The 12,318-nt window shown below is 39.7% G+C and overlaps 1 protein-coding gene across 2 annotated transcripts in view; it reads left to right on the top strand.

Moving 5' to 3' along the window:
• The window catches only part of CCDC88C (coiled-coil domain containing 88C), a 94,989-nt gene extending 82,671 nt beyond the window's left edge, over nt 1–12,318 (top strand). The window contains exons 24-31 of one of the 2 annotated variants that reach the window (XM_033062944.2): nt 133–222; nt 986–1,227; nt 5,120–5,302; nt 5,665–5,733; nt 6,504–6,572; nt 7,341–7,639; nt 8,612–8,827; nt 10,040–12,318. In XM_033062944.2, the coding sequence (XP_032918835.1) occupies nt 133–222; nt 986–1,227; nt 5,120–5,302; nt 5,665–5,733; nt 6,504–6,572; nt 7,341–7,639; nt 8,612–8,827; nt 10,040–11,053 (2,182 nt within the window). In that variant the 3' untranslated portion in view covers nt 11,054–12,318. The remainder of the gene's footprint in view (nt 1–132; nt 223–985; nt 1,228–5,119; nt 5,303–5,664; nt 5,734–6,503; nt 6,573–7,340; nt 7,640–8,611; nt 8,828–10,039) is intronic. The other variant, XM_033062947.2, reaches the window with a different exon arrangement.

Here is a 12,318-nt window from a genome sequence, read left to right on the forward strand (position 1 = left end):
AGACTGTAAATCCTGAAGGTTCAGGATAGGAAGATGTTTCAGTCTCTTTCTTCCCTTGATGACTTTTGGTCTTCAGCTTTTTGATGTTTAATTTCATATGGATGACTCAGAATATGCTTTTCCCCTTCACAGTGATAAATTGAATGCCTTAAGGAGACACAAGGAAAAACTTGAAGAGAAGATAATGGATCAGTACAAGTTCTATGATCCTGCTCCAAAAAAGTAAGTTCCAGATGAATTCAGTTCCACTGTACAGATTGGTGAGGGTGAGAAGAGGTTTTCCATAACTGGGGATTACAGAAACTTCACCTGAAGTAAAGGTGGTGTCATCTCCACTTGTCTCACTCTGCAAGATATTCCCTGAAGCAGTAGGTTGTGTTAATGTAGAGCATAGGGCCTCATGTGGGGCCCCCTGTATTAATACAAGGATCTGAAACTCCAAAAATTAATTGGGAAAGAACCACTTTGCTCCCAGTATGGTGACTAAGCAGCACTAGAAGCTTTCAGAGCTGCTGTTTCAAAGCAAGGGGTGAGCATTCTGTTGGAGAGAAGGGACTTAAAAATTATATTAAGAACAACAAAAAAGAGCCAAGTTAATTCTACCATACATAGTTCTGACTGATAACCTTAGCAAAGAGGCTTCAAACAGCTTTCATTTCTTTCTGGTCTGTTCCTGTAGTGGAGTTTTTCACACTGTAAGAATGTATTAGGTGGTCCATATGTGTAGTTTAGATTTCTAGCAGAGGGAACAGTTGTCTTTCTCACATTTCTCATGCTGAAGAAATACTTTTGTAAAAGTCATTTTCTCTTTAGTAGAGAAATGGATCTCAAGTGCTGTGAAATTCATGGTGCATTTTTTAAACCAATTCATGACAGTAAACAAATAAGAATGTAAGATGGCTTGATGGCTTTAGCATAGCTGTAAACTTTGGGGAGTATTTCTTGTAGCATTTTCTGAACTCAGTTCAAAAACCTGCTTTATCAGGAGAAACCCCTGGATTGGAGCCAGAGCCTTAGTCAAATTAATCAAGCCAAAGAGGGAGACTCCAAGGGAGCGGTTGAAACCAGCAGCAGAAAGCTCCACATGGCGTTCTGAATCCCCAGAGATGATAAACTCTCCATCTGCCTCCCAAAAATTGAAACATCAACACGAGGCTCAGGATAGTACATCTCAAGGGTCAAACCCTGGGGAAGAGAGAGAGAATCCTGGGGGTTCTTCAAACAAAGGTAAGGAATGCCCAGCATAAATTAATGAGCTGAAAGTTTTTTTTAAAGATTTAATGTATAGGATATGGTAATGCCCAGTCACATTATATTTTATGTCCTTTGTTTGTTTGTTTTGGGGGTTTTTTGTTTGGTTGGTGTTGGGTTTGGGGTTTTTTTTGTACAATAAAAGTTTTAGTATGCATAAAACCCTTAACTATAAATTTGATTAAACTCTAGAAGATAATGGGTTTGGTTTTGTTTTAGTTTGCTTTCTTCCTTTTATCTACTAGTTCTCCCTTCAGCTTCTGTTTGCTCAGATGTATTGCATGTTGGTTCTAATACTTCATTTACTGGGGTTTTGCAGCAAAGCAGTTTAAAGCTGGATCATGGAATAGTGTGTGGTTCAGGCTTTTTGAGGGGCATGAGCTGGCTGACAGCCACTACCAGCAGGTGGTGCACATGCAGAACAAATAACCCATTTATTGTAAATAACCAATTTATCATAATTTGGTGATTCTGGAGGACAATACCATGTTTTGATTTAGGATTAAATTAGGAATTTTTTCATGTAAAATGATGAAATTATTATTTTTTAACACTAAGGCATATGTAAGGAAGATGGAATGATTTTCTGTTAAATTAGTTTATACAGTAAACCAGGTGTTCCTAATTATGGGAAATTTAAATGAAAGTTCCTCAAAATAAATACTCTTCATCCTTATTATAGGTAATTGATATGTCCCAAGCACTGTTTATTCTACTGAGATTATTTCTGTCAGCTTCTGTATGTAGATTGTTATACTCCAGGAATACTTTCCAAGAAGCAATTTTGAAATTGATACTTGAATAATAATTTCTGTCTTCCAACTGTGGGGATGGGAAACAGAAGGGGAGCAGCTGAGAAAAAGAACTCTTGTTATAAACTACTTCAAGTACCTGTCTGTCAGAAGGTTTTGTTTTGATTGGGTAAAATCCTTTATCTGTTCTAATTCTTTGAGGTCATATATTCACTTAAAGTAAAAACAGATGTTTTATGGAGTAAGATCATCCATATGATTCCAAGTGTTTAACATGCATCCTAAGTTCAGCATGGGAAGCTGGGCTTGGGTTGCCACAGAACAAGGCCCTTGTTCTGAGTGCCAGAGACAACAGAAAGTCTCTAGGGCTTCATTCATTTTGATGTTATGTGAAACACACTTGTGTGGAGATGAGGCTCACCAGTACTAAAGCCTAGAAGACGTCTAGGAAATTTGAGTGTGTTATCACTGAGTAACATGTACACCAATTTAATTTTATATTATAAAGCAAAAACATTTTGAATGACTAATAGTAATTTCTCAGTGGACTTGCTTAAATATTGTGTAAGTGTTAATCTCTACCTTAATCCGAGTCAGATTAGCTATGTTACACTATGCATTCATCAGTCCTCCATTATAGGTGTTGGTCATTGTTTAGCCGTTTCTGTTTTTACTGGTTGTGTAGTCTTTAATCTATGTTAAGACATTTTAAGTTTTATTTATAAGGCGCTTTTTTTTTACTTTTTTTTTTTCTTCTTCTTTTTGGGATACCTGGGTGATAACAATTTAGCTGCACAGCGCAAAAAGATTGCCTTTTTGAGAAGCAAAAGCAAGGATAAAGAAAAGTCTCCTAAGTCTCCATCGAATCATCAGTCTTTCTCTAATCGGCTCCGGTTCTGGTCTTCTTCCGACATCCCATCCTCTCCTAATGAAACTCTTTCTTTCCCGGAACTGGGAGTTTTCTAACACCTTCTCTGTAGCATTTATCTTAATTTGTTTCTGATAAATATTAAAAAAAAAAAAAATCTCACATACCATTAAAGAACATGCACATTGATAGAAACACTCAGCATGTCTATACAATACTCTAAATACAAGCAAAGCTTAGTGAACATGGACTTAAGTTTTCCTGTAGAAGATGAATCACTATTGCACACTGTGGATCATTTCTTCAATGCAACACACTTTAGGGGACCTCATGGCATACAGTTTGCGTATGTATATTGGCTGTGGTGCATGTTGTAAGTAAGTGAAGTTGCTATTCGCTTCAATATTTTCTTGCAATCATGTACTTGCATTGTGTCCAGTTAAAGTGTTGAGCTGATTTGCTGTTGCTATGCTTTCTACAGTGTGGTAGTCCTACTAAAATACAAACACAGTCTCAAATTCCAGGTATTTTTCCAATAGTCTGTGCTACTAAATGGTTTTAAAAGGCAGGTTTTTAAACACCTTTTTCTGCTTTTAAATAGTCTAGCTTTGAATATAGAGTGAAAGCTGCTGGAAAAATTATTCTCAGCCAAGTGTCTTGATGCTCACATTCAAACCTGATATTAGTAAGGTTTTGTGCTTCCAATTAAGAAAATTCATCTTGAATTGAGAAACTGAAACAACTTCTTCTACTTCAATTTCAACAGATTTTTTGGGGAGAAGAATGTAGATTTGTTCTCTTAAGACTGGGAATAGCCTTCATTAATCCATTACCCAGAATTCTTATTCCCTGATAGTCATGACTTCGTGGCTTCTGCAATGAATGTGCAGGTCGGTCCCCACCCTGTTAAGAGTTGGATGCAGCATGGGCAGTGTGCTACCAGGGGCTCAGCAGAGAGGCCAGAAAATCTTGTTTCCCTTCTCACTCTTAAGAACTGTCTCCAATGGCACAACTAGGAATTCTGGCAGAACAGCCTGGTTTTTGTTGCCCATCTGGGGATTTGTGGAGAACGTTAGTCTCCAGGGCAATTAATATTTTTGGCATCCATGGAAAGTGTTAAGTGTATCTGCGAAGTCAATTAGGAATACAGATTTGCATATGAAGCTCTAGCCAGTAGTTGCTCCTGCAGGCATGGTGTAAGTTTCAACTCTGAGAGTAAGTGCTGGCCCAGTCTGTGGAGCCCATGCAGACCTAGGGAGAAAGCATTGTTCCTGAATGAAGTCAGCTTCCAGGGGACACTTAAGATGACTGCACATTGGTCCATTTCTCTAATACAGCTTCACAGCTGGTCTGTGCTTTGAACTGTCTGTCCATTGTCTCTGCAAGTTGTTTATTTTGACTGCTGCGCTCTGCTGCATTTTCAGCATTTAGTTTCTGTTACTTAATCAAGTATTCCATAGAAATATATAAAATCTAGAATCTTGCATCTCATGTTTTCTGCAGTAAATTCTTTAAATTTTGTTCTATGTGTGCCTTAAAGCATTAAATTGACATTACAAGAAATCAATTAACCTACTTCATCAACAGAAAAGAATTTTTTAAATTCTTAATCTAAGTAATGTTCTAGCAGGCAGTTTTTGTTGTTCTGCTAAGATCCTAGGAAGTCCACTTAAAAATCATTGCACCAGGACATCATAAGAGCAGAATTTCAACCTTGTAAAGACTGAGCTCTTTCCCACAGCAAAGAATTAAACCTGAAAGCAGTTAGCTGAGTGCATGGATCATGATAGATAATTTTCAAATCAGCATTATTTTTCTTTGAGTGAGAGCATGACTACTGTCACTCTTTCCCTATTCTATTTTATCACTGAAGTAAGTTCTTATAAAATGCACCTACAAGGAATAATGTTATGGGAATTTCACACCTCAGTTATCTTTTCTGGATTCATGTCTTTGCTCCTTTTCTTCCTCCTTTCACAGTAATTGTTGCATGTATAATATCAACCCTCCCACCGGCACTAAGCAGCCCTTGTCACTCCCACACTTTACAGAGAGCACACATGATTGACAACTGGTGGCAGAAATTTCCTATCCACTACTGCACTGTTTATGGAAAAGCTTGCCAAACTAGCGCCTCTGTTGTGCAGTTTCTTTGTGCCTGTTTGTCATGTTTGTATGGGCAGAGAAATACAAATCCCCTAATGCTATTTTTCATTGAGTCTTATTCATTTACCTCTCTCTCCACCAGTGCTAATGGACCTAAAGCAAAAACGGAATTCCCATCACGGAGGCAGCAATGATAATGGTGAAATCTCAGCAGACTCTGCAACAAAACCCAGCTGTGTGGAAATGGGTGCCAGGACTTACTCAACCTCAGCTATTCATGTGCACACTTCCACCCCCATCTCCCGGCTCCAGAGCAGGCCAAAAGGTGTGTGGTGCATTTGATACACCAGCTGGTACTGCCAGGCAGGCTGCTGCATAGTTCTCCAAGGCTGCTAGTGGTATTCAAGTACAAAACCAGAGCACTAATATTTTTACTCCTACTTTACCTGCTGAATGGTTTAATGGTTGAGATGAAAGGTTTACTCACTCCTGTAATGTCATCAATTTGAGAGAGCACATTTGAGTATCAGCTCTTCAGTGGTTCCCTGCACAGTATTTAGAAGATGGGTATATAAAACCCTCTTGGTCATCTCAGTCTTCTGCACTGCTAGAATACATTGGAGACTGACCTGAAGGATTAACCTTTCTGTGTTCAATTGGCCTTTAAAGTTTTATGTTCTTTTCCAGGCTATAACTCAGAAGATAATTTATGTGAACACTCCCCAGAGGTGGAGTTTGCAAACACCAGGCAGCATGGTAAGCTTGTAGCATGTGTGAGTGCTCTAAACGTCTGTGTTAAGACTTGTTTCATTGCATCCACATGAACCGTCCTGGAGTATTTTAGTTACATTAATATTACAGAAGGAGGTGTAAGGCCAGCACAGTTTTGTGAATGGGATTCTAACTGTTTCTGGTTTTCTATTGAAGCTTTTAATTGGATGTTTTGCCAAAATGAATTTTCAAAACTGCTGACATTGAGGCAAATTGCCTTCCCCCACCAGCAGACCTTTTAATGCATGTCCTACAGATTTGTTGCTGATTTTTCTGGAGAATGTTTAGTTCCTTCCTTAAGGAAGTGAATCAGTAGTAAGAGAAATTTGGAGTGCGGCTTGTGGATTTACAGTGGGAACACTGTTGAAGCAGCAACACTGCCTGCTTAGAGATTGCAGAAGACTTAATTTGCAAGCTGGCTACCAGCTCCTTCCAAAGAAAACTGCAAAAGAGACAGCAACCTATTGTTGAGTTTTTTCAGTATATGCATTACTTTACAGTTACTGTAAAAACCTGGAACATATTTATTTATGCAAAAAATTAGATAAACAAGATAGATCCTAAACAACTTGAAAAATGAAGATGTTTTCTATTCTGTCCAGATTTTGGCATCCTGTGCATATTATGTTGTTCATGTTTTCAAAGTAACTTAATTGCATAGGTCCTATTTTCAGAAGGGAAACTGTAGCCAAGTCTTTTAGAGAATCAGAGGAACTTAAGATCTGTTTGTTCAATGCTTGATTTGTGTTTTTCAGTGTCCAGGCCAAACAGTTTAGAGAGCAGTAGGAACGCTTCCAGCAGTAGTTCACCTCTCAATTTGAAAGGTAAAGCTTTTACAACTGAATTGTGACAAACAGGAAGTGAAGTTCCATGAAACTGTGTATAAAATGCCATTTTCCTTCCAATTAATTTTGAAGACTTGTTTTGAAATCGTAATGATTATGCAATCTGGACATGGCTGTCTTGGGAATCAAAACTGCTGGCAAGAAGTGCTTTTCTCATATTCATTCTGGCAAGGGGTGGCTTTTAAGCCAGACAGTCCACTTTTGCTTCAGTCTGACTGGCATCATATTGTGGGAAATACCAGGCCACTCTTAAGACTCTCTACAAGAGATCTCTGTGGTTCTTACTCCACACACAGCTTGTGTGTGGAATCAGTGTGCTCTGGAGATTTGCTTTTGCAAGTTGTGCATCCTTGAAGGATGCCAAGAGATCTGACAGTGTAGAAAAATCTGCCTTCTGTTTTTCCACTGTCAGGTTCTAGCTCTCAGACCACACAGCCAAGACTGGAGATCTTTCAATGACACACGGGTTGTAAAGAGGCAACCTATTCTTATCTTAGTAACATAAGGCTTATTAGCCCCCAGTGCTATTTTTATTCTTTTGTAATCATGCTTGTAAGCTATTTAGTAGTCCTGATTTTTCAAAACTTTGATTGCTTTAAGCTCTGTAGGAGAAAAAAGGAAGGTAAAAAAATCATTGCCACCCAGTCTGTGTGGAAATAGCCCTCGATGATGAAGTTCTTACCTGAGTGTGAAATCTAATGAAATTGTCAGAGCAGTGTCATTAATGATATTTATGCTTCTCCTCAGGTTCCTTAGACCATATCCATGGTAGAACTGAGAGCTTCAGCAGTGAAGATACGGTGCCAAGCAGAGAAGCACCAGTCTTGCTCCGAGAGACTTATTCTCTTCACTCTGCTGCTGCTTTCTTAAGCCCTGGCAGCAGGCATGAGTCCTCCCACAGGAATGGTTTGATGTCCTGTGACACACCTCAGAGGAGCAATCCATCTCAGTCTCACGCAGGCAGGCAGCGGTCTGCCTCACCTGGCAGTGAGATGGTAACTTTGGAAGAGTTCTTGGAAGAGAGCAACAGGCTGTCTCTACAAACTGTAAGTAAATAGAGCTAGATAACACATTTCAGATGTCAAAAAAACTGTTCAAAGCTGATTTAGGAGGATGAGGCCATAGGGAAGCAGAGAGACAAGATCATCCTTGTTCATATACATGAGTACTATTAAATCTTGCAAAACAAATAGGACAGTTTCCATAACTAAGGTGAAATTAGCTCTCATATTGCACTTCGCTAATTTATTTTGGTTTACCAGCTATGGCAAGTCAGATAATTCACTGTGAGTACTGTGTATTGGACTGTTGGGGCTTTTTGCTAGCAAATGATTGTGGTCAAGGTTTTGTGTCATCAGTTCTCAGCTCTAGGTGTTTTTATTCATAAACTGGTAAGTTTTCTGTGTAATTTTCAGCTGCTAAATCTATAATTAGGAATGAGACCTAGAATAGTTTTCAATTGAAGTGCAAAATATGTAGTTGTTAAAACCACCTCATAATCTGAAAATATCAGTGCATGTGAGAAAGACTATTTTTTTGCAGAAGGAAGGTTTTGATATTTTCACCACGTTTGTATGTTGACTGATACCTGCCCTGTTAGTTCAATGACTGCAAGAATATGTTGCTCATTTAAGTACTTTTTTCCGGAACTAAATGTTTGTTTTCAAGATGGCATTTGTCTTTCACTGCTCAGACATGCTGTACAATAGTGAGGCAGTGCACTATTGAAAAGATTAATATCTTAAAAACAGTTAGTTGATCATGTAAGTGAAGAGAGACTTCTGTTTTATTAATGCCTCGGTAAAAGTACTCAAATCAGCAGAGTTGTGCCCTTTCATGGCATCAGTGAATTCTGGCCCTTGAATTTTCACAGTCATGTTTAAATATACCTCCTACTCCATCATTATCCTAAGTATAATTCTTAGCTTTTAGAAATGTTTAAAATTATTACTTTTGTGTGTCTGTAACTACCTGACCATGTCCATTTTCATTGTTTCTGTCATCCTATTCCTTTTCAGCATCGACGCAGTTTAAATGAGAGTGAAATGATTTCATTGCACCAATTTCTGTTAGAAGCTGATTCACTGTATCCCTCTTGCTACTTCCCATGTCCTTCCATTCATCAGGAACATTCGCAGTCACTCGAATCGGTCCTCAGTGTTTCATATCCCGACAGCGTGAGGCACAGAACAGGCAGGGGAAATAGGAGATCTGCTTCATTCTATATCCCCAGGGTATCCATTGTTCTTACTATGAAGGCAACAGCTCCTGACTTACCGCAGCTTTTGCTAGCATATTAATATCTATAGAAGCATACTGTAACTCCTAGTTGTTACTTTAAAGGCTGGCAGATCACTTGCATTAATTGCTCATAAAGTATTTGCAGCATTTGTTGATACACATGCGTGTTTTCAGAGGACTTGTCATTCTGTAATGTTAATGTGCATAACAGCTGTTTAAATAAAGTTAAAAATAACCTTAACACTTTAACACTTAGTTGAGCTTAGAAGTTTTCACACTGCACTATTACCATTGATAGTTTGCTTATGGAAAACAAGATTTTTGACTGGAAGAAATATTTGGAACACTGGTGAAATAAGTGTATTAAGCTTTAAACATGCTCCCTAGAGAAGAGTAAATAAGTTAATTTCATGAGCTTGTGTTCAGCATGTTGTTTGTAATGACAGCATGTTCCTTAACTGTTCTGAGCATGCTTTTTACTAATAGTACAATGGCAGCTGATCAAGCATTGCCATTTTTGGATTGCATGGACCATCCCCATGAAATACTCATTGTATATTTTCTTTTACTGCCAGGTTAATTGTCTGACATAAAATTTGCAAGTTCATTGAAGGCAAACAATTTTCGTAATCATTTTTTCTACATTTCATTGTATTGTACTTGCAGCTTTTAACATACACAGTCCATTGAGTGGGAGAGGTGAAGGGAGTCAATGGAGAAGGAATTAAACTTTTTTGTAATGCTAACACATCTCCCCAATGTATTGACTTTTATTACATTCCTGAAGTTAAAGCAGAGAGTTATCTAGATGAGCTGTATCCTGGAATATGACAGACATTATTGATATCTGCAGATACCAATGGCTGATGTCATCAATATGATATTGATGTTAAAGTGACAGTGGCTGATGTGAAAGGAAGCAAAAGAGCTGCTGTCCAGGTTGCAACGAAAATTATTTCAAAAGTATGACAATTAACCTGGTAAACAAGGCTGTCACAATCTAATTGCGATAAACGTTATTCCTAGAGTTGGATTTATACCCATTTTAAACATTCATCTCTTCTGTTTCCACTGTGTAAAATATATGATTGTGTTTGGCTTAAATTAAGTTGGAAGGAAGATTTAGTGGATACCAAGTATTGATATATGATTCTTTAAACAAAATGGGTTGTCATTAATGTGACGTGTGTATTTTCTCACACCAGGGCCCCTCCACTAACAGAGATGACTTGCTCAGCGATTATTTTAGGAAAGCAAATGAGCCTTCAGCTACTGGGAATTTGCTGGTCCAGCCATCCAGAAAGGAGGCTGCCAAGATGCCCACTAGTCTTGTTGCTCCAACTGTGAAGATGGCCGCGACTGGTGAAGAAGGAAGAGTGGCTAAGCCTGACAATTACATGAAGCCAAACCTCAGACAAGTTGAACCTGATGCTCTGGCAAACCCCCAAGGGTCGCTTAAACTTCCTCACACACCACAGCACCAGTCTGCCACTGGGGTGCGGCAGATGGCACAGCCTCAGCAACCTGGAACCATGAGCAGGAGGAGTACGTCACTGAACAGGGCATTTAGCTTGGCCTCTGCAGACCTCCTCAGGGCTGCTGGCCCAGAGGCCTACAGGCAGGAGAGCCCTCAGAAGTCAGGAGCAGAGATGCATGGGGGCAGGGACACTGTCTGTCAGAGCACCAGGGCTTCTGTGCCAACGAACTCCCAGGCACCCTTAAGAGAGAGGCCGCAGTCAGCAAAAGCCGCAGGTTCTGTGCAAGGTGTTGATTCCCGCTGTCGGCAGCTCGATGTGAGGCGGCTTTCCCTGGTCCCACCAAAAGATGAGAGGCCACTCTCCTTCCATCAGTTCTCTGCCTCATCCACTGTATCCACCAGCAGTCTGAATGTCCAGCAGCAAGAGCGTGTGAACCCTGGGCAACACTACTCGTCTGCATCCCATACTCCCTCAAAAGTCAAACCCAAGTCAGCACCTCGTACTGAGGACGTGGCCACAGTGGCCCCTGCCAGAGCTGTTTGCAGCAGCACTGAGGGAATTACTTCCCCAGGGCAAGGCCAGGGTGATGGCTCACTTACCAAGTGCCAGGGTAAATTGTTGGAAAGCAGCTCTGGGGCTGTGGAAGAGCCGGTGAGAGGAAGCAGCTCCAACAGCACTCCTGGGTCTCCTGACCCCCAGGGGGATCAGCAGACGGTTTGGTATGAGTATGGCTGTGTGTAACCCACAGGTGGAGCTGTAATATGTGTGTTTGGTATGGCTGATGTCCAGGTACCATTTATCTAGACACTGTCAGGTCTTAAAAGGCATCACCTGCAGGCTGCTCTGAGTATTTTCTGGGTACTGTTTCCTAGTTGGATGTGTGATTAAGAGAATCAAGGAGCAAAACCCCAGTCCTTCTTCTGACACTGTTGTGCCTAAAACAAAGTAGAAGCTTGACCTAATCTCACAGCAAACTTGGCACTTGATTCTCAGAGATTCTGAGCATTCCCCAGTCCAGCAGAAGCTCAGCAGGGTTCTCTGTCATTGCTGCACTGTGCACCCTTTCTGTATGCATTAAGAAAAGTTTCACAGGTCCTGTGTGTGCTTAACCCCACCATTGGTAAATAACCATACTGAAAAGGTCTTATAAAAGCCAAACTTCTCCCCCAAAGACAGAACCAAGTGCTTGACTTAAGTAGCATAGAGATGAAGAGCAAAAGTGCTTGGCTTTAGCCATGGATCTGGTAAAACCTGTTTTTCTAACCACAGACACATCTTATAGAAGGTATTGTATAGACTTCAAGGGTCACATCTCAACCTTTCCCACTTGGACTGTGTAAACACAGAAGCCAGCATAATTACCCCACTGCCTTCACTATAGCTGCAGCTCAGTGGATCCTTGACTCTGCAGAGTGGTGCTGCCTTTTGAAACTTGTTTTATCTTTTATACAAACACTGGAACTAATGTAGCCTTTCAGGGGAGATGCCATTTCAATTGCAAAGGTGGCATCTCGTGTACAAAAGTGTCTTGTAAGTATGTATATAAGAAGCTCAAGTACTGTATAAGAATGCTGTGTAAATTGTATTATTACATCCCTGTGTGCATGACAGCCCACATCCTGTGTGGGCTTTTGTCTCTTAGAAATCCTTGTTTGTCTCCAAGAAGTTTCCTCAGTCTAGAAAGCAAAATAATTTTGTACACATGTGAAAGAAATACACTTTTAAAAATCTATTTATGTGCAAAGAAGTTCCTTGTATGTTTCTTCAGAGTGTCATCAGTGGCTTATGTATATATGATCAAATGTGTTATCTTTAATTCCATGTTTGTAAAGCTGTTCTTCTTGCAACAGACTAAATCCTTAAAAAAATACTTCTTTTGCTGGTTCTGATTCAATTTAGTAAAAGATAAAACTGATGAATTTGATGATGTTTTTGTTACCTAATATGTAGCAATCCCATTCTGAAAACTACAAAATTGTTTATAATAAAGATTAAAATCAAATAGA

The sequence above is a fragment of the Catharus ustulatus genome, chromosome 6 (assembly GCF_009819885.2).
Source record: "Catharus ustulatus isolate bCatUst1 chromosome 6, bCatUst1.pri.v2, whole genome shotgun sequence".
Classification (NCBI taxonomy): domain Eukaryota; kingdom Metazoa; phylum Chordata; class Aves; order Passeriformes; family Turdidae; genus Catharus; species Catharus ustulatus.